We start from the raw sequence: 26,972 nt of genomic DNA on the forward strand, positions 1-26,972 counted from the left end.
AGAGTTACAGAGGGGTTTGCGTTTTTACTCAACTCTGTTTTTGGTCCCAAAGCCGGACGGTTCCTTTCAGCCCATTCCCAACCTCCGGCCTCTGACCAAATTTCTGCTTGTGGAACATTTCAGGATGGTGTCCCTTCCTTCAATCATTCCTTTTCTCGTGAAAGGGGATTTCTTGGCCATGCTGGATCTTCAGGATGCTTACTTTCACGTCCCGATCCATTTGGAGAGTCAGCCATTCCTGAGGTTCACAGTCTTCGACCAGCACTTTCAGTTTCAGGTCCTCCCTTTCGGCTTTGCCACTTCGCCCAGAGTTTACATGAAGGTATTGGTCCCTTTTATTGCTTTCTTGCATTTGCAGGGTGTTGTCCTTTATCCTTATTTGGATGATTGGCTACTTTCTGCTTCATCTCTTTTCAAGGCTCAGCGACATGTGGAGTTGGTGCTGGGAGCCCTACATGACTTCGGTTTCCTGGTGAATCTTCCGAAGTCTCACCATGTTCAATCCCAGTTGCAGATGTTCATCGGTGCTCGTTTGGATACTCAACTGGGTGCTGACTTCCTACCGGGCGACAGGATTTTCTTTCTTTCAATTGGCAGTGTCAGACTTGTTGACTTGTTCGCACAGTTCTGCAAGGTGCTGGTTGAGAGTGCAAGGTCTGTTGGCGGCCCCCACTGTTGTGGTCGTCTGGGTGCGGTTTTATTTGAAGCAGATTTTTGAATCACATCCTTGCTCACTGGGAACCCTGCTCCAAAGACTACAAAGTTATTATTCCTCTTTTGGATCAGGTGACTCGTGTCCTGTCCTGGTGGTTGGTCAGGGACAATCTGTTGAAGGATGTCCTTTTCCAGTTTCCACCCCCTGTTCTTTTGACAACGGATGCCAGCGAGTGGGGTTGCGGTGCGGTTCTGGGTCATCTAGAGAGGAGGGCCCCTTGGTCTTCGAGCGAGAGCTGACAGTCCTCGAATTGGAGGAAACTCATGGCAGTGATGCAGGCCCTCCTCGCTTTTCAGCCTCATCTGTTGGGTCAGAATGTGGTAGTCAGGACCGACAACCAGGTGGCCAGGGCTTACCTCAACAGATAAGGCGGTACGAGGTGCGGGTCCCTCAATCAGCTTGAATCCCAGGTTTTTGCTTGGTCAGAGACTCATGTTCTCCTCCTGAAAGCAGTATACATCAGGGGGAGATGAATTATTGGGCAGACAGTCTCAGTCAGAAACTTCCGTCCTCTATGATGTTTCACCTGGCCTGGCCTTTGTTCCTCTTGATTTGCCGGAGGTTCGGGGTTCCCTGGCTGGATCTGCTTGCATCCCCGCACATTGCCATCAGTTTTGCACCAAACTTCAATCTCCTCTGGCCTGGGCGGTGGATGCTCTGTCCGTCCCTTGGCCACCAGGGCTGCTTTATGCTTTTCCTCTGAACCCTCTCCTGCCCCGGGTTCTGCAGAGGATCAGGGTACTGCAATCTCATGTGAATCTCTTTGCTCCTTACTGGCCTTGCCATCACTTTATCAGGCATAGGGGCGCTTTCTGGTTCTCCCTCACAGGCCTTCTCCCCTTCATTTTCCTCTCCTGACAGGCTTGTTGGCTTCCCGGTTGCGTCTGGTGGCTTGGCTCTTGAACAAGTAGGTTTGGTTCAGTTGGGCTGTTGTTCTCAGGTGGCTTTGGACATTCAGTCTTCCAGGAAGCAGACTACTTTAAAGTCTTATAATAAGCATAGGAGGTCTTTTTCCTCCTGGTCCGGTTCTCATTTGGTGGACCCTGCTGTTGTGGCTCTTTTTCAGATCCTGTACTTTTTGTGGGATGGGCTCTTGAAGGGGTTGGCCCCCAGCACACTGTCTGCCTAGTGAGCTGCTATCCGCGCTTGTCGCTCTTTTTCTGGTGACTTGTCTTCCTTGTCTCCCCTGGTGTTACGCTTGCTCCGTAGTTTCAGGTTGCAGCGTCCTCCTGTCAGTCGGTTGATTCCTTCATTGGATATGTCTATTGTCCTGAGGGGTCTGCAAGGGGCTCCGTTTGAGCCTTTGGAAGAGGCTGATTTGCTTTGGCTTTCGGCTCAGGTGGTTTTCCTGGTGGCCATTACTTCTGCCAGGCGTTTGGGTGAGTTGGGTGCTCTTATAGCAGTCTTTTCCTACCTGAAATTCTTCCGGTTGGATCCTAGGTGTGTTCCTAAAATTTCTTATTCATTTCATTTTTCACCGGAGGTGGTTTTGCCTGTTTTTTTCTGATTTCTCTTCATCCCTTCTGTCCTCCTTGGATGTCAGAAGGGCTCTTCTGATTTACTTGGATCGTACGAAGCCATTTCAGTTGTCTCAGTCCCTGTTTGTGGTTTTTGGTTCTGTCTCCAAGAGTTCCAATGTTTCCACCCAGACTTTGAGTAGGTGGGTCAGGCAGCATATTGCTCCTGCTTATGTTGCTGTGGGGGAATCTCTTCCTGATGATATCCAAGGGAGGTCCTCTCGGGCATTTTCCACTTCCTTGGCAGAGGTTTGGGGGGGTTTCCCTTTTGGAGATTTGCAGGGCAGCCACTTGGTCGTCTCCTCTTATGTTCCTCACTCATTACCGTCTTTCTGTGTGTGAAGATCTTGATGGTCATTTTGGGTCGTCAGTTTTGTCTACTGCTGCTTCGTAATTCTGTTTTGCTCATTAAACACGTTTGCTGGTGTCACTTTATTGCATCTGTGTTTTCTTTCTGCTTGGTTACTTCCTCATTTGTTAGGACTGGGACGAGGAGGACCCCATAAGGGGTAATGTTCCATTACTTAACGGTAATATTCATTACCTCTATTAGGGGTCTTCATCGTCCCAGTCCTCTTCCCTCCCTCCCTGTTTCACCTTTTCTGGCTCTGCTTGGTAACATACAGCACAAGGCATGGGGGAAGAGCTGTTATATATAAAAAAATAAAAGACTTCCAGTGTTACTGCTGTCAGTTGGAGGACAAGCCTCATTTGTTAGGACTGGGACGAGGAGGACCCCTAACTGGGGTAATGAATATTACTGGTAAGTAACGGAACATTCCCAAGCAACCCAATTCAATCATACACATCCAGTGAAGAAGACCCTGATAGATACGAAACTGGTGAAGGACACCTATCACAGACAACTAACACATTAAAATTAAGAAATCTAGGGCCAGATGCAGGAAACAAATAGCGAGTCGCAAACGGCAAAAATTGCCGTTTGCGACTCGCTATTCGCGTTTCCCAATGCAGAAATGCATATTGCGAGTCGGTACCGACTCGCAATATGCATTTCAGAATCGCAAATAGGAAGGGGTGTTCCCTTCCTATTTGCGATTCTGAGTGGTATGCAATACCATTTGCGACCGCATATGCGGTCGCAAATGGTGTCGCAGTTACCATCCACTTCAAGTGGATGGTAACCCACTCGCAAATTGGAAGGGGTCCCTATGGGACCCCTTCCACTTTGTGAATGGACCCACAAATATTTTTTCAGGGTAGGCAATGGTCCAAGGGACCACTACCTGCCCTGAAAAAAAACCGAAACTAAAGGTTTCGTTTTGGTTTTTTTAAGTGCAGCTCGTTTTCCTTTAAGGAAAACGGGCTACACTTAAAAAAAAAAAAAACTGCTTTATTTAAAGCAGTCACGAACATGGAGGTCTGCTGACGACAGCAGGCCTCCATGTTTGCGAGTGCCTAGACTCGCTATGGGGCCGCAATTAGCGACCCACCTCATGAATATTAATGAGGTGGGTCATTGCGACCCCATAGCGAGTCGCAGACGGTGTCTGAGACACCGTACTGCATACCAATTTGCGAGTTGCAAATTGCGAGTCGCAGGGACTCGCAATTTGCAAGTCGCAAATTAGCATTTTGCTACATCTGGCCCCTAATGCTCTAGTTAAAGTTGATTTGAGTATTATGAGAATTGTATTTTCTCAGTAGCACCTATCATTTACCAGAAATGTTTTTGAGTCTGCATTGGAGACCCCATGGAACGCTTGAGCTCCATCACTGAAAAGTCTTAGGATTAGAAGTTTTTAGCATAGGTTTTTCTTGTAGCCTAGTTCTCTTTGAAATCAGCTTACTTTGTTAGCATTGTGCTTATTTAGACTTTGATACATTTTACAAAGTTGATGCATTTCCTCCATAATTAAAGATGCAAATGTAATTGTTTGATCATTTTTATAGATGTAATTACGGGGCTGTTCTCTCCCAAACGCATTGAAACTGCATAAATGCTGTTGAGTAACTGCAGGCTTTTCAAATGGAGATTAAAATCGACATTAAACTGCAGTTTAAAGACACAATGTTGTTTATATGTATTTTCTATGCGCCTTCCGTAGAACATGTAACTTTAAGACATGGCAGTAAAAAGGTCATCTGTGATTTGTCTATAAAAACACGTGGTTATCTCAAAACCATAGAGCCTGTTCACCTGTGATCAAGGCTCACAACGAGAGCTGAAATGCGTTGGAACGGAAAGCAATAAAATGAAAGCAAGTTGCTGCAGAGTGTAAATGTTGAATAAACCGCCTGGTATCACTGAAAGTCAGGCGTACTTCTTTCTGGAGGAGAAGAGTTTTACCATATTTGTATGCATTTGTGCATATTAATGTGCGTGTTAGTGACATCGTGTCCCTCCCTAATAAACAGTTTTGCCTTCTGGAAGCTATGCCAGGTGCCATCAAAAGTATATACTGCCCCACATCATAACGAGTTCATGCCGGCACAAAGTAAAAAAAGCATCAAGAGCATGAAAATGGTAATCCATGACTTTTTGGGGGCATTTATGGTTTAGTTGTAGCATACTGCCAGCAATCACTGACATGTAAGGTGCATCTAACTTTAGCCATCTCAATATGTGGCCTTGACTGATATGGCCATCCTGGCACTCATGGTATCAAGCCTTGGCACAGGGTTAACCCTGGTATGATGGAAGGCATTATTGCTGTATGGCTGGCATCCTTGGTGTTATAGTGAGGATCCGTGGCCCATGACTGTAATGCCTGGTCATGAAAAAAATATGTCCATGTGAGGATTGGTACTTGTGACTCAATGAAAATGGCAGGTTGATGTTGGGGACTATTTCCTTAGAATGAAAACTTATTTTAAAGGCAACATTTTATTTTTCCAGAACATATTTTGTTTCTGGAAATTTGAGTTTGTTAGCCCAAAATGGAAAAACTGTTTGATAGAACACTGTGTATTTTCAGAAACAGATACGCTGATGAAGACAATATTGCAATTACTAAACACATTTAAAGTTGATAATTCAAGTTGAATTGGGCGGACGTATTGCTGTGGTTGTGTCCTTTGTGCCAGAGGGCATGTGATGGTTTGGCTGGAATACCATAGGGTACATTTATATTTTCTTCATAGTATTTCGCAAAATTTCTGAATTAGGTAAAATATTGAAAGCAGTCAGAACTTTCTTTTTGAACTTAACACATAGCAGCAACACTGGATTCCAACAGAAGGCAGTCTGAAGACTGTTTTAAACTAGAAAAGACAGCTTCAAACTGTCGTAAATCAGGAAGGGCAGTTGTAATCCAGGACAGCACTTTGAAAATTAGGAACATCTACCCTTGGCTAAAGCAATTTGAAGACTTCGCTAAACCAAGGAAACAGTTAGGACATCATGTTCTTTGTATTATTATTTGAAGCATTTGGTTATTTTATATCAAGTAATTTGGTTTAAAGGTGCCTGATCCCCATCAAAAAGACATACCTTACAAGGGCATGCACACCATTCCTTCCTCTGTGCTTTACTGTTCCCTGCAGCCCTCCCACGTCCATCCGATCTTAGAGAGTTTCGGCAATGCTAAAACCATCCTGAACCATAACTCCAGCCGCTTTGGAAAATTTCTACATATACACATCCTCAGGTGAGTATGAGAAACTGACCTCTTTCAACCATGCGTGAGCGCACATACACACACACACACACACACACACACCTACACACACCTACACACACCTCAACCCACTCCCCCACCACAGTCACATATCTCAACTCCACATACACCCTGTAGGAGGCTGGCTTTGTATATTGGGTATACCTATAGGTGAGGCACCTTGTACTGAGTCCAGGCAACCCTTAGTGATAGTGTAGGTGGCTCTAGATAACCAGAGCTCTCATAATGGTAGCTGCGAAGTCAGCTAAGGCTTATCTAGGAGGGATTCAGCAGTTGCAAATACCACACAGGTCAGTCAGTGATGTACACACAGGAAAGAACCACACCAGTGTTAAAAATATATATATATTATTTTTATTGTAAAACACACTCTAGAATTTACTTTGGTCTATCTCCTAACTGGGGATATAGACATACAAAACATACTTAGCAACAGGTAAGTAAGGGTATAAAATAACATGGGCCCCCATGGGGCTGGGGGAGCAAATAATATACTAAAAAAATGGAATGTGAAAATCACTCCCAACCTACTCTACTACCGAAGGACCCTTAGGACTGGGGAAGTACTAAAACCCCAAAGGTAAGTTAGGATGGTTCCCCAGGCACCTGTGTGCAGAGTAGTAATCTTGTGTCAGTGTCCATAGGCTAACATTGGGAAGTCACGGTTGGAGTTTTTGCATCTTAGGACCCTTCCCAGAGGACCCTGAGGAAACCCGTTGAGGCAAGGTAGGTTGGATAGTTCCCCAAACTCCAGAACAATGGAGTACCTACACCACTACACCAGGGAGCCCAGGTGCATAGGGGTGAAGTTGTGTTGGAACCTCCGTTGAAGTCAATGGAGAACCTCAGCTGTCTAGCTGCTGTTGGGACCCGTGGACCAAGTCGGTGGAACCCAGGTATGGATTCCAGAAGAAGAGAACCTAAGGAAAGAGGGGACAGAGTCCAGACCACCCAGAGGTGCTCAAGCGTTGCCCACCCTTCTTGGAGATGCTTTCCTGTAGGACGGTGGACGAAGGAGTGCATCTCTGGAGTCAATATAATGCAAGAAGATCCTGGAAGTAGTCCATGAGCTGTCCCATGCTGGTTGTCGAATTGCAGAGGGTTCAGTGGGACCCCCAACAAGCCTTGGCAAATGCAGGAAAGTGTAGCACGGAGTTTGCAGAATTTGTGGGGACGAGGTGACTTAACCTTGGCAGGTAGGTCAGGGCCAGCCTTCAGCACGCAGGAGAGCCAGCAGGGATCATTGAGTCCCCAGCAAGACCCTCTGGCAGCAGGCACAGGGAGTCAAAGGGAGTCCTCAATAGCACAGCAAGGAGGGATGCCTATGTCGCAGGAGTTGCAGAGAGGATGTCATTTTTGGAGCTGGAGAGTGCTGGAGGCCGGGGCTTATTGGAGCTAGGAGTTCTTTGGACTGAAGAACCAACAAGCCTTGACAAAGACAAACAGGCGCAGTGCACAGGGGTTCTAGCGGAGGAGCTCCAGCAAGGGACTACAGCCTTCCCAGTCAGCCCTCTGGAGAGCCACAGAACTACCACCTGTGTTGTAGAGCCTTGGAGAGTCCATGGGACATCAGGATCCACAAGCCTTTTATCGTTGTTGAGGTGCCTCCAGGTGCAGGGTAGTAACTCCTTCACTCCAAGGGAAATTCCTTCTTGCGTTCCTATATGCAGGCAGAGTCCCAGTGACTCTGGACGATGCACAACCACAGGATTGCAGAAGTCTTTGCAGAACTTGGAAACAAAGTTGCAGTAGGAGCCCTCCTATTGGTTACAGTCTTGCTTCTGGTTCCAGCGAAGAGCGGCAGCGGTTCTTGTGTCCAGGTTGCAGAAGTGTATTTCAGAGATGACTTGCAGATGGTTCCTGAAGTCTTGCAGACAAATCTAGGCTCTAACCCTCAGAGGAGCCCTTAAGCAACCCAGGAAGGAGTTGGACACCTACTGCAGTGACCCAGCTGAACTAACTAGTCAGATGCTCCCAGGGGCCTCTGCCCATCTTATTTCCAAAATGGCAGACCCAAGTAGCCACCTGGCAGAGCTCTGTGCCCCTTCCTCAGGGAGGAGCTGGACAGGGGGGTGGTCATTCCCCTGTCCTTTGAGTGGTTTTGCACCAGAGTGGGATCTGATGGTTCCTTTACTGGTGCAAACCAGTTTATGGAAGGAGGGCACCAAATGTGCCCTTCAAAGCAATCTGGTGGAGCTCAGAGGCAACCCCCACCCCAGCCCAGTGACACCTATTTCTAAAGAAGGGGTGATCACACCCATATCATACAGGAAATTCGTTGTTCTACCTTCCCCTGCCCGAGTTAGGAAAGGAGAACAGTGTCTGGGGTCGGCAGCAGCACGGGCTGGTATGCAGACCCTGCAAGGCTGTACAAGCAGACTTTGGGGGATCCCCTAGGGAACCCCCAGAGTACATGGTATCATGCAACTACCACTGGAAACGGCATAGTTGCATGATTCCAAACTGTTTAATACCAAACATGCCTAGGTTCAGTAAAGTCATTATGTAGTTGGAGAACCCATGTTGACCAGTGTCCACTGCGTACCTTAAGATGTCTTCCCCACACTTACAAAGCTGAGGAATGGAGACTGGGGTTCATAGGGGCACCTTTGCCCATGCAGGGGTGCCCTCACACTTAGGACCATTGGGCTGAATGGCCTACCTTAGGGGTGACTTACAGGGTCAGAGTGCAGTGACCATGATATGAGGCAAACCTTATATCTGGAGGGAAAGGTGCATACACTATTTCACACAGGCTGTAATGGAAGGTCTGTTGTCACATTATGCATGGTCCCCATGGGTGGCACAATACATGCTGCAACCCCTAGATGGGGGTACCAGTATGCCAAATGTGGGGTGTAAAAGTTACCATACAACTACATTTAGGTGAGAGATCAGACAACTGGGTTCCTAGTCAGCAAGAGCCCAGTAAATTACAGTCTAAGCATACTGACACCAGGCAAAAAGTGGGGGTAACTGTGACAGCTCCTGGATAAGCCTTACCTGGTCTCCACAGCTATCCTTATGAGAGCTCTGGTTGTCTAGAGCCACCTACACTGTCACTAAGGGTTGCTGGACTCAGTACAGGGTGCCTTACCTATAGGTGTACACCATATACTGAGCCGGCCTCCTAAACGCTCTACCACAGATACATGTTTGGAGAGAGCCCTACCGACTCATGCACACATTTATTTAAAAACCCTCCCATATGCACGCTGGTTGCCAAAGTCTATAGCACTTTCTCTGCAGATGAATACCACACACTTCCCTGCATACTAACAACATCAGTCCCAATGCTGACCAAAATATAAACACATGTAAATACTCATCTACCGACATACACACGCTTACAACCAAGGACCTGCCCTTACAAATGCTGATGATCCAGAAAGGGCACTCGTCATAAGGAAGAAACAAGTTAATACATAGACCATAGGGATGTCTAGTGGCTTAAGTTTTCTTTTTAAGGGCAGTTACTCAAATAAAAGCGATTAACACTATCCTAACCCATTTTCAATTTGAGGGTCCCATTTGAGTTAGCACTGGTCACCCCGATAGAGCAATTGAATAAAACACTGAAAAGTCCCAAAGTCAAGAGCCCCCAGAAAGTTCTCCATGAACCATAATATGCAGGTCACGGAAAGAAGGAACCCACTAATAGAGCATGCCACTATTACTGGGTGAGGGTTTGCCATCTTTTTAACCACGATTTTGGTGGCTTTTCGTGGAAAAAAAGTCAAAACCTACATGTTGTTTAACAACCTTTAAAAAAGAGGGACCCCCTGCCCACAGGAAGTTACATTACCAAGCCTGGTTTCTTTTATGTGAAGATTGGCTAACAGATGATACAGCAGGGGCATTTGAGTAACCTCTGATTCCCTTTTTGGGTATATATACTGTTTCAGAGCTGCTATACGACCCCTTGTTCCCCTAAATTAATGTAAATTCAGTAGTAGGTACCAGTATGCAAATTGAGATTCTGGGTTTCATGTGATTCACCGTGACACACACACACCGTAGAATTGGACTGATACTTCCTTTCCTTTAGCCTGAATCGCAGAATTTTGTAGACAGTTAATCGTCTCTGCCTCCGGCTTAAGTTTAAGTAATATTGGCGACAGCAGCCACTCCAGCTGTGTAGCTCAATCTGTTATAGTCTGTGGCCTATTTTTCTTTAAGGGTAGTGAAGACCCAGTGTCTCGATAGAAAACAGTGGCCATGTTTATGTACTTTTGACTGGAACTAAATACCCTTTTTTTAAGCAACTTGTGTTTCAACTGATTCTGTCAAAATACATTTCTGTTTAAAATGTGATTACCACTAGTGGGTCTGATTGGTTGTGTGAAACTTATAATGATCATCTTTTGATTTTGATGTGTTTTATTTTCTTTGATTGATCTTTTGGCATTGTCTTTTCATGCTGCTTTGACCCTGGTTGTATTACTCTGACATTCTTTCACTTCTTTCTCTCACTCGGTCTTACAGTGGGACTGTTACAGGAACCTCAGTCTCACAATATCTCTTAGAAAAGTCCCGTGTTGTATTCCAGGTAAGACCTGCACCACTCCAGGAGGAAAAATTCACAAGAGTCTTTCCTTCTCCTCGAAGCAGTTAATCTGTTCGTCTACGGGTGTAACCAGTTCACTTGTGCATATTACAAACCCTATACATTCCGCTAAGTTTCTATCCCAACTTGTGTACATTTTTGTTCTGTTTGTCATTTCGCACCTCCTTCTGCATATCCCTTTAGTATTGTTACTCTTGTTAAACATCCTGCACTCACATGTATAGTTCTATTGCATCTCCAATGTAGGAAGCCAGGTGTGTAGTGAGCACCTGTGGTGTTATCACCTTATGCCAGGCCTAGGTATCCCCTATTAGTGAGGTGGAGACAGTGTCTAGGAAGCCAGGGCTTTCTAGAGGTAGCTGTGGGTGAGCAGCCAAGACATATCTAGGAGACATGCAAGCTTATGCAATACCACAGTAGTCACACAGCACTTACACACATGAAAGAACCACGTAGTGTTACACAAAAATGGCACTTTATTTTGGTAGCACAAATACTAGAATACTGAATAGGCAGTCCCCCAACTGGAGGCAAGTAAACACACTAATATATACACATTAGCAATCAGTAAATAGCATAGAAGGCAATAAGCATTGGAAAAAGCAATAGCAAATAGTGAGGGCTCTGGGGGAGGGCCAAACCATATACTAAAAAAGTGGAATGTGAAAGACAGTCCCCCACCCAAGGAAGTAGAATCAGTGGAAGGGAGCTGGAGGAATTAGGAAGCCCAAAAGGTGAGTACTAGAGTGACCCCCAGGGACCAAGAGTGCAGAGGAAAGTACCTGGTTTTCCCCAAAACCAACAGGAGGACTTTGGAAAAGGATTATGCGAGACCCAACCAAAACTGGAAGAACTCATAGGTGGATCCTGACAGGAGAGGACCTGCAAAGAAAGGGGACCAAGTCCAGTTCGAGTTGAAGTGTCTAGTGGTGGCAGCAGCTACTATCCACCCTTCTGTGGATGCAGGACCAGGTTGACAGTGAATAGTGAAGGTCAGCAGTGCAGCACGGGAGCTGAAGAGAGTCCCAGAAGTGAAGCAAGCGATGTCCCACGTCGGTGGTCGAGATGCAGACGGTAAGTGGTGCTGAAAAACCACTGACTAACCTTGGCAAATGCAAGAGACTGAGAAGTTGGTTTGCAAGGCTGAAGAGGACAATCAAGGTCCATGGGACACGACCCAAGGAAGGGAGTCCAGGGTGACCCTCAGCAGCTGGGAGAGCCACAAGAAGAGGAGGCAGCCCCCGCAGGCAACAAACGGGCAGGAGGCACAGGAGTCGCAGTGAGGCCCACTCAGCACACCTCAAGGAGTGTGCCACGTCGCTGGAGAATCAGGCAGGAGACTGTGCTTTGCAGGAAGAAGTGCTGGGGGACGGGCTACATAGTGCCTGAAGATACTTTGGAGGAGGAAAAAACAAGGCTTGGTAGCTGCAAGAGTTGCAGTGCACAGGGGTACTGTCCTGCAAGGAGAGTCAAAGGCTTAACGTCTCCCAAGTTGGACAGCTGGTAGAGAGGACTGAGGAGACCACTCCAGACCACCACCTATGCTGCAGGATCTACACAGTTTTGCAGTAGAGAAGATCCAAGCAGCCGGACATCGTAGCGGTTGGTCCTTGCGGATGCAGAGGAGTGACTCCTTCACTCCAAGGGAGATTCCTTCTTACTTCTCACGCAGACTGGAGACTTGTCACCCTCAGAGGATGCACAGCCAGGGAGTAGTTGCTGGAAGGAGCCAGAGAAACAATGTTGCAAAGGGGAGACATCACTGGAGTTGCAGATTGTCGGTTCGTGGAGGGTCCAGTTGCAGTCCTGGTGGCCAGAAGATGAAGTAAATGATGCAGAGGAGTCTTGCTGGAATCTTGCACGTCGAATCCGAAGACCCACCATGGAGGGAGACCCTAAATAGCCCAGGAAGGGGGATTGGTCACCTAGCAGGGTGGACACCTATCAGGAGGGGGCTGTGACATCACCTGCCTGACCTGGCCACTCCTATGCTCCCAGGGGCCTCTGCCCACCTTGGATTCAAGATGGCAGAATCAAGTGGCCACCTGGAGGAGCTCTGGGCACCACCCCTAGGGTGTTGATGGACAGGGCAGTGGCTACTCCCCTTTCCATTGTCCAGTTTTGTGCCAGAGCAGGGACCAGGGGTCCCTGGACTGGTGCAAAGCATATTGGGGGCTTGGGGAGGCTACCCATCCCAAGCCATGTAGCACCTGTTTCCAAATGGAGAGGGTGTTGCCTCCCTCTCTCAAAGGAAATCCTTTATTCTGCCTTCCTCTGCTTGCGCAGGCTAAGCAGTAGAAGTACAGAAACCTGTCTGTGGGGTTGTAGCAGTGCTGTCCAGGAAACCCAGAAGACTGGTAGGAGCAATGCTGGGGGTCCTCTAAGGAGCCCCCAGAATGCATGGAATCATACAATTAATACTGGCAACTGTATTGGGGTATGATTCCAACATGTTGGATACCACACATGCCCAGTTTTGGAGTTACCATTATCTAACTGGACACAGGTGTGTCCAGTACACAGGTGTAATGGCTTCCCTGCACTTACAAAGTCCAGGAAAATGGAGCTGGAGTTCGCAGGGCACCTCTGCTTCTGCAGGGGTGTCCTTTCACAAAGCTACTAGCATCCTGCCCTCTGGGATAGAGGGCCTGACATAGGGGTGACTTACAGTGACCTTTTGCAGTGACCTGTAGTAAAAAGGTGCATGCACCTTTTCACGTAGGCTGCAATTGTATGCCTGTAGACACATTTTGCATGGGCTCCCATGGGTGGCATAATACATACTGCAGCCCATGGGGAACCCCTGGTGCCCCAATGCCCTGGGTACCATATACTAGGGACTTACATGGGGCACCAGTATGCCAATTAAATTCTGAGTAACCAAATTTCAAGGAAGAAAGCACAGCTGCAGGTCCTGGTTAGCAGGATCCTATTGAACACAGTCAAAACACACTGACAGCAGGCAAAAAGTGGGGGAAACCGTGCCAAAAAAGAGGATACTTTCCTACATCCAATATCCTGCCTTTTCTAGTATGTTTTTCTCCCATCTGCAGCACAATACCCACTGTATGGTTTTGTTGTGTAGTGTACTGCCCCCATCTTTCTATCATTACTGCAACAAATGGCTTCTCTGGTTTGGCTGCACATCATGCTGTTGGGTACTGTGTACCTGCTACAGACTGATTTCCTATGTACCACATGTTACTGTACACTATACAGTATCTGACATTTTCTAGCATAATCCTGCCCCTTTCATGCTACCATACACAAATATTTTTATTTCTACCCCTTTGTCGCCATCTTGACCCATTTTCCAGCCTGTGACCTTCCAGCAGATTCCTTTCCCCATCACACAATTCAGTCTTCACTTGTGTATACCTTTATCTTATCCCCGTTAGCTGTGTTTCCCTGTTGTATAATTCTTTCTCTTTTTTATATTGCTACATCCCCTGCAAGATCATGTCCTGCTCACTGGTATTTTTCTTTCCTGCCTCTTAAAGATTCCTTTTCCATCTCTTGTGCAATTGTTTCTTCTCCTATTCTCTCTTGTCTATTTCTTTCATTTTCCTATATTTTATGTCCCCTTTGTAGTAGTATCTTGTCACACTTTTGTATGTTTCAGTCCCCTCTGTAGTACTTGATTCTCACCAATGTATTTCAGACTCCTTCTCTACTTCTTTGTTCCTAGGCTCAAGGTGAGAGGAACTTCCATGCTTTCTATGAGCTGTTGGCTGGGTTATCTGCAGAGCAGAAGGAATTGTTTTTCCTGCAGGAGGCAGAGACCTACTTCTACCTAAACCAGGTAAAGATTCAATATATTAATCCCCTCTCCACTCTCAACATAGTGGAGTGGGCAACTGAGATGTTATGCACCAGGGACGTTAAATGGTTCTTCATTTCACTAGTATCTAACACGTTTAGCTCTGCTTCACCTGCTCCCTGTAACATCCTACTAAAATTGTACCTCTCTGACCTCTATGGATAAGTGTTCTCCTCCCAAGCGTTGTTAGCCAGAATGACAGTCGCTTGCAAAATGTGGTAAGAATATTCCAACCACTCACAGCAACTGCCCAGCCACTATCATACAACCCCCCAAAAATGACAGTGGAAGTCACAACAAATATTATGTAACTCTATACATTAATGGTGGAGTTAATGGTCAGATTTTGGAAAGTGCATTGGGCCGTTAACAACTTCATCCTTTTTTCGTGCCACGTTCCTTATGTCAGCAACATTGTACTAAGACGAAAATCATTGCTTGGCTTCTAAGAGCATTTTGAGGAACTCATTACATCCTCCCCACAGCTGCATAAAAAAGAACCTGGAGCCTGCTCTCAAATCCCCCCTGGCAGGCAGTCATCAGACAGTGAGGCAAATTTATTTTCTTACAGTGAAATAAAAGAATGTCTGGGTGCAGGATTCAGAGAAAGTATGGATCCTGGATTCCATGGGAACTTTGCAATTGAAGCCAGGCAATAGATGTCATTGTGTATTACCACCTCTTCACGCCTCAGCCTTTACTGGTTTGACTGCTTTGCCACTGCAGCCCTTTGAGAAAGATGTGAAGGCCTATCTACCTGCGTCTCGCTGTGGTAAGTTTTGCAATGCCACACGCGAGTTACTGCAGTCCCTTTGCTGCAGGATCTCTCTTTGGAAACTTCAGAACCATCAGCACCATATATGTCTTGTTTAGTCCAGTGGCATTGAAACCAACAAAACCTGGAACTTCTGAAGCTGTATCAACCACCATAAAAGTGCTATTGATGGCAAGGCCAGCGATGGCAAGATGGTTGTCGCGTTTTAGGACTGCGCTGCTGGAAGACCCATGATCCAACAACACCCATCTTCAACCGTACTCTGCTGGCTCAGAATTGAGGTAGCCTGTAGCGCGGAACCTGAGTGGCATCATTTAAGCTGTTTGTCCAGGCAGCAGGACAGCCAGATAGCCTCTGCAGCAAGTGTCTGCCATGACCCTGAGCCTGCATTGTGGCCTGGCAGGCAGGGAACGGGCCAGTGAGTTTTAGAGGCCCAAAGGCATAGCTGAAGATGAGGAGATAGAGCGAACCGGCTCCAGGATGTTTCTCCTGATGGGGAGGTGCTCCTACATGGTGACTTGTCTATTTCACACCTGCCTGAATCTGAGGGGCATGAACCGGGAGCCAGCAAGAGATGCAGGTGGCCTCCGAGGAGAACAGAGGCCATCAGACTGCCACGAGAACACCATGGGGGCACCTGCAGGAGTTTACATTTCTCTACCTGCGCATGGCTGCCATCAGTGTGAAGACAATGCTGTTCCCCACTGCTGGTCGCCCCTCCTGCTACTGGTGTTGCCACTAGATCTGGCACCAGGCAGTGAGATGGGGCACATCGGGAGCCGTGACTGGCATGGAGCCCCTACTGAGGCTCAGAGAGACATGTGGCTGTGGCCCAAGCAGGCCAGAAACCCCATTTCCTCCCGAATGTCACATGCTGGCACTAGAAGAGGGCCCGCCATACAAGCCTACCTTACATCGCATCAAAAAAAGGGGCGCCCTAAATCCTGAGTGTCCTGAACACTCTTGAAGACCTCAAAAACAGAGCGAAGGGCTGCACATGTGTCCAACACCTGGCTGGAGATAAGAGCAATACAAGGGCCCGCAACTGAACACCCTGGGCTGTGGCAGTCACAATAGCCTCAGTGGGCCAAGACTGACCCCTACGTGGGCCTTGCCCCCCACAACACTTGAGTGAGTACCCTACTGGGGTAGCGATCCTGGCGCAAAGATGGCATCGGGTCTACTGTGCTACTGTGCCATATTTTCTGGCTTTGCCTGGGGGGGTTGCTACTCTGTGTGGGACTAGGGGTCCCATTCTGATGCTTAGCTACAGATATAGACCCTGAAGTTGATATGTACTCTTTGAGAAGCAACTGGATGGCAGGCCCATCTTACTATGGAGTGTCCATGTACCTAATGTAGCACAATCAGCTTTCTTAACAGGCCTCTCAGTTATTCTCATCAGATTGACACACATTCCCTGGGTTTCTGGGGGAGACTTGAACTATGTTCTCGGGCCGCAGCTAAACCGCCCCCCTGCTGACCTCCCCCGTAGTGACTACTGTCACTTGCCTTTCCCAATGGCTTGTTCACTGGTCCCTGCTTGATAGTTGGTGCACTCTTAATCCATCCACTAGAGAATATTCGTACTACTCACCTCCATATGACTTGCATGTTAGACTGAACGGCATACTCTGCCATCTAACCACTCAGTTATAGGTTATTATTGCGGAATACTTGGGGAAGACGTTCTCAGACCACAATCCACTCCAACTACACCTAGAATTGGGGGGCGCCGTGCCCACCAATTCCCATGTGGCAATTACAGCCAGCCATGCTGGAGGATCAGGTCTTTAGGAACAAAACACAAGAGACAATATCTCTTTATTGGACAGAAAACTGGGGCATAGCTTCTTCCAGGCTGGTAGAATGGGAAGCACCAAATGTTGTGATTAGAGATCACTGCATTTGAAGACTTCCACACGGACTTAACTTGCACTGAAGCATCACTCAGAACATTGGAAGCAGCAGCCCAGACAAATCCCATGGAGCAGCAGGCTTTGACGGCAACCACGGAGACACAGGCCCAACTCATTGCACAATTAGGCTGCCTGGACTTTAGAGCCTACCAAGCCAAGATGCATGCTTAAGGGAACTAGTCCGGCCACCTTTTAGCATGGCTTCTGCATAGCGCACCACCAGCCCTCCCCTATCACCATGATTAGAATGACTCCTATGCACCTGGTTACAAACCAAGTCGACATACACAGTACAGCCACCACCCACTTCCAAACTATATGCCCCCTGACCATTAGCCTTATATCTAGGACTTCCTAAGTAAGATCACGCTGCCTGCCATTAAGCCCCTAAACAGAAAAGAGTTCAACACGCCCATCACAATACAGGAAATCAGGGGACCCATAGGGTGCAGCTTCTAGTAAGACCCCAGGATTGGACGGCTCCCTATTGAATTCTACAAAGTATGAAAGAACCTACTAGCTCCTAAGCTCCTCGAAATGTACCAGGCAGCGCTGACGGAAGGCCAGCTTCCTCCGTCATGCTGAGTCTCTCCTTGTATCCATTTCCAAACCCACTAAGAATCCCCTAGAAGTAACTTTGTATCACCCATTGTCTAGGCTTGGAATAGATTATAAGACTAAGGAAGATCATTGCGGTCCGACTGCTTGAGCACATGCCTAAACTGGTTAATTCAGATCAAGATGGCCTTATCTCTCTTAGATCTACCCCACTCAACAGCCGTAGACTTCATAGAATAAAGGGCTTTCTCCCGCCCAGTGGCCACATGCAGCCTGCATGGTGCTGGATTTGAAGAAAGTGTTCGACAGTGGACAGGGAATACCTATTCTCGAACTTGACCTCCTAAGGCATCACAAGCAGGCTCCAAAGGCTCATCTTATTCTTTTATACAGAGCCACTGCCTGAAGGGCAATGTGTCTCTCCCCTGTTCTCGGTGAGCAGAGGAACGTGACAAGGCTCTGTCTGCGCTCCTGTTTGCCCTAGCAAACTGGTGTGGAAATTCCAACAACAGGGTCAAGTGTGGGGCGTTCCTCTGAACAGTGACGCATATAGTCTCACTATGGACGACATTTTCATCTATATCCATGATGTCTGGAATGGCATATCGGAAATCAGGGCCTCGGGCCTAGGAGTGAACTGGGCAAAGTCCTGCTTGGTTCTGTCGCATCCAGATTGCCTGCCACAACACCTGAAGGTGTATTCACATCATCTTCTCTGTGAGCCCCGCACATTCCACTACTTAGGCATACATCAGTGGCGTATCAAAGGCCCCATAGCCTCCATGGTGAGGAGGGTCCCCACCTCAGGTCAATACCCTGGCATGAGAGCTCCTGAGTGAGTTCGGAGAGGGGCCTCTCCATGTACTTTGCAGGGGAGCTCCCTCAAGTATTTTAGGCCACTGGCATACATGTCAACCATGCAACGCATGACCTCATAGATGACAGTCTCACTAGAGCCATTCCTTCACTTTGCCCCCAGATGGCTTTCTGGAGTATGCTTCCACTCACAATCCAGGGAACAGTGTCCCTGTCTAAAATTATGATGCTCCCCGCTTACTATGTTAGTATCACAATCTTCCTGTGAATATAGCTTGCAGAACCTTTCACACTCTACATGTTACACTAGGAAGTTTCATCTGGAATAAAGGTAGACGCTGAGTCGTGCTGTGCAAACTGCAGCTACCAGACAAAGGGGGCCTTGGATCTCCTAACTTCCAGCATTACTATCTAGTGGCACAATTTCAAATGCCTGCCCGCTGGAAAGCGGGACGACTGCTGGAGGAGCTGGTACTGTCTTCAACTAGACGCGTACACTGTATGGTACAGGAGGCTTTGCTACCACAAAGGAGACCCCCTGTGAGTCTAATAAATGAATGTGCATAACACATGACAGCATCCACAAAAGGTTATGACTCATGCCACCCACCCCATCATACTCCCTCGAAATTCAACTTAGTTCCATCGCACTATTTTGCTACATGGTCGGAAGGGAGGGCCTGTCTGTGTTTGAGGCTGCCGGGATGGGCACACTAGGCGCCTTATTTCACGTTGGGCTCACACCCTTTGAAAAGCTGCAAGACATACTGTGAATTATCAGCATGACATTTCCTGGCACACAGTCGACAATTAGCCAAATTAGGCTGGCTGTGGCACATGACTGACATGGACCCGGAACAACACCCACTAGTCCACGTGCTCCAGACTATTGCCAGCGGTTGCCGACTAATCACCTGGTTCACCAAGGTCTCGGGGCACACCACGCACGATCCCTTACTACCGACTTGCCAATGCTGGGAAAGAGACATAAGCCGGGAACTAATGCAAAAAGAATGGGTGAGAACACTCATATATTCAAAAAAGCTATCATGCAATGCTAAGTTCCACTATATACAACACAACATTTTACATAGAGTCTATCTTTCACCAGGTGCCCTACCCAGAATGGTCGGGTCTGCCTCTGTCTGCCCCCGATGCCAGATGCTGACATGGCACACATGTTCTGGGGCTGTCCAGTGGCAGTAGCCCTATGGGGGGAGGTCGCAGGTGCTCTATCTGAGATGACGGGCCAAAACACAATGGAGGTGTCGCTCCTGAGTGTTTCGATGTAAGAAAACTGAGAGAACACTAAATTGTTTCATTGATGTGGCACTGCGTAGATCCATCGCAAAGCTTTGGAAAGCCCATACTCTCCTGGGATTTAAACACAAGCGTGCAGCAATACTCAGATTGGGTCTGCGTAGGGTTCCCATAACTGCAGATTGGGAAGCCTTGCTTCATGACCTATGGACTTTTAAGGAGGGTCTCCCGGATTAGTCAATATTTATAAGTTTGCCTAATCGCCATGTCTTTCTGACCTATCACATATCCTCTCCCTCCCTTCTTCCCCATCCCCCTTCCTTTTTTATCTCCCCTTCTCCTCCTCGCCTTGGCACCCAATACAACCGATGATAATATCTTGCTGTACATTCTACATCACCACCCCACGCATGGTACTACGGGCGCATGGATATTGACTACTAAAGGGGAAGGCGATAGGTTTGCTAACATGTTTATTTCTTCCAAAAGTATAGACCTGCTATGACCTACTGTTCTTACCTGTTTATACGTTTATAGTGCGGATCAGTGACTCCTGGCCCATAAACTGTATTACAATGCATGCACGGATCCTAGGATGGGTTTATAGTTGCTATAAAAACTTTGCAGATCCTACTGTAATTGACATGTTTGCGAATAACAGAGGAAACTTGATAAAAAATGGTTTAAAAAATAAGTGTTATGGATCCCATACCACATATAGATAAAGGGACCTTTTAGGACTGTGCAGTTATTTTAAACACAGTGTAAACGGTAAGGTCATTAGTAAAAAGATTTGTCATGAAGGTGAACATTATTAGCCTAGTTTTTTGTGGTGAAATAATACAGTAGTGATTTGCAGATAATTTTGAGCCAAATCAAGGGCTGTTCATAAATATTCATCAGCACTGAATATTGGCATGTATGTGTTACATCTCGGATCACTTATAACAATGAGAAATGTTTGCTTTAATCTAGAGAGGCATGTTCAAAATTAATTGAACATGCCTATCTGGCTTCCCTGTTCCATTATTCTTTTATTCCATTATTCTTTTAACTTCTGATAACTTTTAACTATAAAGCACAACTGTACTGTTTTGACCTTTTTGCAAGTCCCGGTTTTAAAAATAAAAACAAATAAAAAAGAATCAGATAGGCACGCAGCCATACTTTAAGAACTTCCCACTTTAAGGTAGCCAAGCTTCTCCAGAGTCCCGCAGTGCAGTGTCAGTTAGCTTTACTTTATTTGTTCTCTGTGAGCTACAAGAGAAAAAGCTTTAAAGTTTGAAAGTGTTTTCTCCTTGTACCCCGCATCATATGAGGGATTATAGACTTTTAAAGCAGGAAATTATCTCAATGCAAAACAAAATGTTGAAGAAACACTACAGCAAAACATCACTAGTTTAAGGAAATACCTCTTTTTGTATGGTAACCCCCAAGATTTCTGGTTGATGCTGCTGGTTTTTGGACTCAGAGTGTATTGAGGTGTGCTAATCAGACCTACGTGCCAATGCCCTGACCCCAAAATGTGTATGTTACATTGGCTATACCCAATTGGCATAGGCTAATTTACCTGTAAGTCCAACTGTACCCAGGGTACATAGGTTAGAAAGTCACCCCAGGCATTGCAGCACTGATTGTGCCACCCTCTGTGTAACACACATAAAACTACACTCCCTGTCCGCATTGCAGACTGTAAGAGAAGTTTTAAACTTCTACCCTGACTTTGCAATTTAAAGCAGTAGCAAAGCCACGCATTCTCGGCACTATGTCACTTCTTTGGGTGGCCTACTGAGCCCTAACGCTGGTTACAGCATGTTTTATGAGCATAACATGTATTTTACATGTTCTGGCAGTAACAACGCAAAACTGTAATTTTTACTGTGGAAGGACTTGGTCGCCCCATTGGTGAGTACAGGGTTACACGCTGACCACTCAGCTATGCTTACTCTTGAACTGTGCCACCAAAGTTGGTATTCGAAGGCATCAAACAACTCATTACATTAAGCGCTACGTGATATTCGAGTCAAAATGTATGTGATATGTTGCAATGTGCAACTGTTACCAAGTTGCCACTTTGTTGCCTTCAGTCTCCTGTACCCTCAACTTTTGCATGAGGAGCCTATCCCCAAGAGCGCTTTCTGTCCTTCTGGGGAAACATGCTTACGACTTCCAGGAAAGACGACAATAGAAGCTTGCACTGATGTGGGGCGTTAGCTCCCTCCAGGAAGTCATACGGGTATTGGCCTAAAAGGCGATCTTCAAAGGAGAAGCTGCCTTTGGAGGGAAAATGGGTAACACTTGGGAGAGGTGCTGCTCCATTGCCTAGGTGGACTGAAAGGACAAGGAAGGGGGAACTCATTTCCCAAAACAACTTTCCAGGGGTGTGTAGCCTCCTTGGTGGCCACACCGCTAGATTGACCCTGAGAGCTCTGGACACCGAGGGGTTCTGCCATTTTAGGAGTGGACAGAATGATGCATCTTGGGACAGCCAGATGCCACACTTCCCAGGAAGTGGTCATCAAGAGGGAGGTAACCTAGTAGCCCATTGGTTACTGACAGTGTCTACTTGAGGGCAATTTCTGAGGCCAAATGGGGTCCTACATGGGCCCCAGAATTCTGATCTCAACTGGACTGAAAGAAGGACTGCCATGCTGCACCATGGAGCTGGCAAAGAGTTTCACCTGCACCAGCGTGGACTCCACCTGCTGAATTTGGTAGTTAGCAAAGGAGAAGGGACTGTGCCTGCTCATGGAGAAGATGTCTCCAGAGCCCAGATGAAGCATGAGACTCCAAGGGTCAGTTGGCTAACCTCCTGTTTGCTGCACAAGGCCACAACAGCTGAAGAAGCCTGCTGGGGCAAGTTAGCAGCGCAGAATATTCAGACTGCTGCCAACTGCCCCCATGCAGCACCAGAGACTGGGACCCGATGCTGAAATTTGCACCAGAGTTTGCTGAGCCTGGGAGAATCATCAGAGTACAGTTTAGTCACACAGAAGACAACTTATTGCCCATGGAAGGATTTGGCTGTGACCACGATACACAACAACTAGTAGTTCAGTGGTGACTGGCCTTCTACCAGTACTGAGAGGACTTTGAGGGATGTTTATCCTGTGACTATGACCCCCTAACCGCAATCATGGACTGAGAAGTATCCGCAGGAAGACCCCCATTGACCGCATCTCATCCACAACATCCTTAAGCCTCTTCAGCATCCTGTATCTGCTGCATCAGGACCACTTCCATAGGAAACCACTGCAACGGATAAAAGTGCATAGAACTGAATGAAGCCTGCTTCTGCTACTGAGGTAACTGTTTCTGAGAACTTTGCTGGCCCCCATGACCGACTCCCTACTGCTGTTGGTTGCCTAAAGTGACTCTAAGTGACCACAATACAACTACCCCACCTTTTTGCTGAATGTTTTTCTAGGGGCCAGATGTAGCAAGCATTTTGCATGGCGCAAACTGCGAAAATCGCAGTTTGTGCCATGCAAAATGCCATTTGCGATGCTCATTCACAATTTGCGAGTTGGTACCGACTCGCAAATTGTGAATGCGACTCACAAATAGGAAGGGGTGTTCCCTTCCTATTTGCGACTCGCATCGCTATGCTAAATTGCTTTGAGACCGCGAATGCGGTCGCAAAGCAATTCGCAGTTACCACCAGTGTCACACTGGTGGTAACCCATTAGCAAAAGGGAAGGGGTCCCCATGGGACCCCTTCCCCTTTGGGAATGTTGCCAAAAAGGGTTTTTCAGAGCAGGCAGTGGTCCAATGGACCACTGCCTGCTCTGAAAAACCGAAACCAAATGGTTTCGTTATTTTTTTTATTTTGCAACTCGTTTTCCTTTAAGGGAAACGGGCTGCAAAATAAATTTTAAAAACTGCTTTATTTAAAAAGCAATCACAGACATGGAGGTCTGCTGTCTTCAGCAGGCCACCATCCTTGTGATTAATATTAATGAGGTGGGTCTTTGCGACCCCATAGCGACTCGCAGAAGGTGTCTGAGACACCATTCTGCATATGGTTTTGCGACTCGGAAATTGCGAGTCGCACCGAGTCGCAATTTCCGAGTCGCAAAATCTCGTTTTGCTACATCTGGCCCTAAATGTCAAATTCTTTGAATTTGCCAGTGCTTATTCGCTGTTGAGTGACATGCTTTGATTTACTATACCTTGTAAATGCTATTCCTCCAGAAACCCCCAGTGGATCTTTTTTTCAATTGTGGTGTTTAAAAATCCATTAAAATACAGTCTGTTTATAAATTGGTGTTGGATCTCTGGAGAGTCCTGTGGATTTATTTTTCAAGTGTTTTGGTGCTTTTTAAATGCTTTACACATGTTCCTTTGTGTAAGGCTTGCTGCTCAGAGCCACAGCTACCCAAAGTTGAGCTAAAGGTTTGACAAACAAAACCTACTGGTCTCAAAGATTAGGTGAGTGTTTTACATGGTGGGGGTCACACAGCCACCACATATAATACACCCCATTTCCTCACAATTAGCAGTTTCAGGTGTGTTCCTTGGCCCTGTTTCTCGTCTCTTATTTCACTGCAGGCCTTGTAGTTGTATGTTTTGTAGTTCACTACGTGATAATGCATTTATGCACATTTTGCTTCAGTGTAACCCTTTATGGTCAGTTTAATTTTACATGTGGAAATTGATTTCCCGTTTTTGCGTCAGTGCAACACCTGATGCATAGCTTAATTTATTTGGAGCTCATCAGAGGAGCGGAGTAGTGCCGGTTTTAACGGAGTTCAATTTTTATTTACTGTAAACACCTCAGTAATTTTTCAGTCCACAGTGCAACGCCACTGTGCCTAGGAGGCAAAAACGTGTGCAACAGTGACAATTCTCTATTTCAGAATTTGTGCCTGTCAACTATATGTACCTTTCATTTAATATCCCATTCCAGTTTGTATACTTTGTAGCTCAGAAGTTATGTTACAAGTGAAGAGTTCGAACATTTTTTAGATCAGATGGATTTTTGTCATCTAGTCATTTCAGTTTAACACATGCTTTATTCGATCAATCAATCATCAAAGCGAATGTACAATAATAAAGAATAAAATAGAACTAAAACCAATAGTAATAATATTATAGAACATAAATGAAGGTTATTTTAGAACATGGATTCCTAAAAGCATAGTCTAATTAAAATTCTCAGTACACATAATACACATAATACGGTTCCACCCCCCTTCCTACAGTTCTTGTAAGAGTAAAAGAATGAAAATAAGGCTCTAGATGAAGACACAGTCTTTACAATGGAATTGCGTATTCGCCATGCTGCTAATAAATATTTACTGACAGCAAGTATTAAAACCGTGGAATGGTGACTTTTTAAAATCCTCAAAGCAGAGGCACAATCTCTTATCCCCATATCGCGGCAAATATGACGGATCCACTTAGACCTGGGAAGGGAGTATACGGGGCAAAAAAAACATAAAATGTTCAACCGTTTCTGCTTTTACACCACAGGCTGGGCATGTACTTGTTTCTGTTTTTGTACCCCATCTACACATCAGCATCATCAACGGCAGTGACCCGAAACGGAATCTGGCATATAAGCTTTTACCAAGGATGTCAGGAATATTGTCTAAGTAGGGTTCAAATTGTGGATACCACTTAAAATCTGTAAAGTGATTTGTTAAGGTGCCATAAGTTCTGTGGGTAATATAGTCATTACATACATAGGACCAATATATGCGTTTCAGCACAATGGAGTGAGCCTTTTCTAGTTTATAGGGTTCCTCCCAGAAGTGACTAAGGCCGAGTTTGTTAAACCAACTGGATACATGTTTGACCCAAGGAATGGAGGTTGAATTGGGACACCTTAGCAGGTCGTGGAGTGAGGTCATTTATTTGGTAAACTTTTTCCCGTGTTATGCTACCCATACATATTTTGCTCGGTTCAGAGGAGTTGGGCACTTCTGTTTTGTAAGCTGTTAAATGCTCATGAATCATAATGCTGCCATATCCCTTAGAATAACAGTCTGTGCTGCAAAGCAACGTCTCCCATGACGTGTACCCACAATCTGTCAGTAAGAAAAAACTTGAATCCAAAAACGTGTGTTATTGCCACCGATCCCAATCAAAGACCTTGCTAAGACCCACTCTCACACTCATTGGGGGCTCACTAAGAGTGCAGGTGGTATCTCCGTTGTCGCTATGACAGTCATCATTCGATTGCAGATGGGGAAAGGCAGCTGAAATAAATTATTACCATTATTTATGAATGGGAAGTCGAAATGGTTCGGGGGACCAAATTGTGAATAAGTTTAGAGGCAGAATATCATATTTTTGTTGCACAATATTTAGCAACAGAATCCTCAAGAACTGGATCCTGTGAAGGTGTTTCTAGTTTCCTTCCTGATTGCCCGAGGAACGGTTGACTCGTTTGCCACAGTGCCTCTCTGCACTTAAAGTACAAGTACAAACAGGTAACTGTCTTCTTAAGATGGGCACAGCTGGGAGAAGAAAGCCACAAAGGGCAGAAAAAACTCTTTGGTAATATTGGTATTTTCTAGATAAGCAAGGCACCCAAACCTGAAACCGAGTACAAAAAGAGCCTTCCATAAGGCTTCCAGGTGAGAGTACCCAACTAGGAATCTGCTGAAAAAAATGGAAGCAAAAAACAGGGAACAAACAGAATTGAACTGAGCAATAAATGCAAAAATAAATGCAACACAAAATAGTTAATGAATAGCATTGGCATATAACCATCTCTGATACAAGCTTCCCTTTTTTATGGTTTAGATAGGACTAAACATCACAGGAAAGGGGTTAACTCCATCTTGGATTGAGAAACTCTGATAACAAATACTGGGAATGCGACCATGTTTGATAAGAATAGATTTCAGGATAGCCAAGCTTTCTTCTTCAGGGTAATGGTGCTTCACTCAAGAAATATGCATAGGATTACTCAGCTCAGCGATCCATGCAGCTGACTGGGGATGTCCCCAAGAGGTTGTGGCCATCAATGCTACAGTTTTGGCCAGGTGGAACAGGTGTAAAATAGTGACTGCTCACTGATGCACTGCAGTGTTCTCCACAGATGCGAGGCCAAACAACCAGGCCAAGTCCTCCATTGGTTTTACTTCCCAGATGTAAAACAATTTTCTGACATTTAACTGACACTAGAAGCTAATGTGTGAGATTTATTGCACGCTGAAAGAGTGGAAAGACCAAGTAGGAACTAAAGTGTACTCAGTGTAAAAATGAACTACAAACATTTTTATTTTTTGGGATTTACCTTTAAAGACATCCAATTATGTAAGAAAATAAAGTATTCTTACAGATGGAAAATATTTGCCAAAGGTAACCCCCTCAGTTATATACGGTGTCACTAGCTTATGTGCCTTCATCAATCTCCAAGTTACCTAGAAGC

The 26,972-nt window shown here is 46.1% G+C and overlaps 1 protein-coding gene across 1 annotated transcript in view; it reads left to right on the forward strand.

Moving 5' to 3' along the window:
* Positions 1-26,972, forward strand: part of LOC138247003 (unconventional myosin-XV-like) — a 231,271-nt gene that overhangs the window by 25,393 nt on the left and 178,906 nt on the right. Inside the window, exons 3-8 of the mRNA XM_069201752.1 lie at positions 53-322; positions 419-654; positions 1,577-1,622; positions 5,740-5,843; positions 10,359-10,422; positions 14,129-14,242. Of these exons, the coding sequence (XP_069057853.1) occupies positions 53-322; positions 419-654; positions 1,577-1,622; positions 5,740-5,843; positions 10,359-10,422; positions 14,129-14,242 (834 nt within the window). The remainder of the gene's footprint in view (positions 1-52; positions 323-418; positions 655-1,576; positions 1,623-5,739; positions 5,844-10,358; positions 10,423-14,128; positions 14,243-26,972) is intronic.

Source organism: Pleurodeles waltl, chromosome 7, assembly GCF_031143425.1.
Source record: "Pleurodeles waltl isolate 20211129_DDA chromosome 7, aPleWal1.hap1.20221129, whole genome shotgun sequence".
In the NCBI taxonomy this organism is placed as follows: Eukaryota; Metazoa; Chordata; class Amphibia; order Caudata; family Salamandridae; genus Pleurodeles; species Pleurodeles waltl.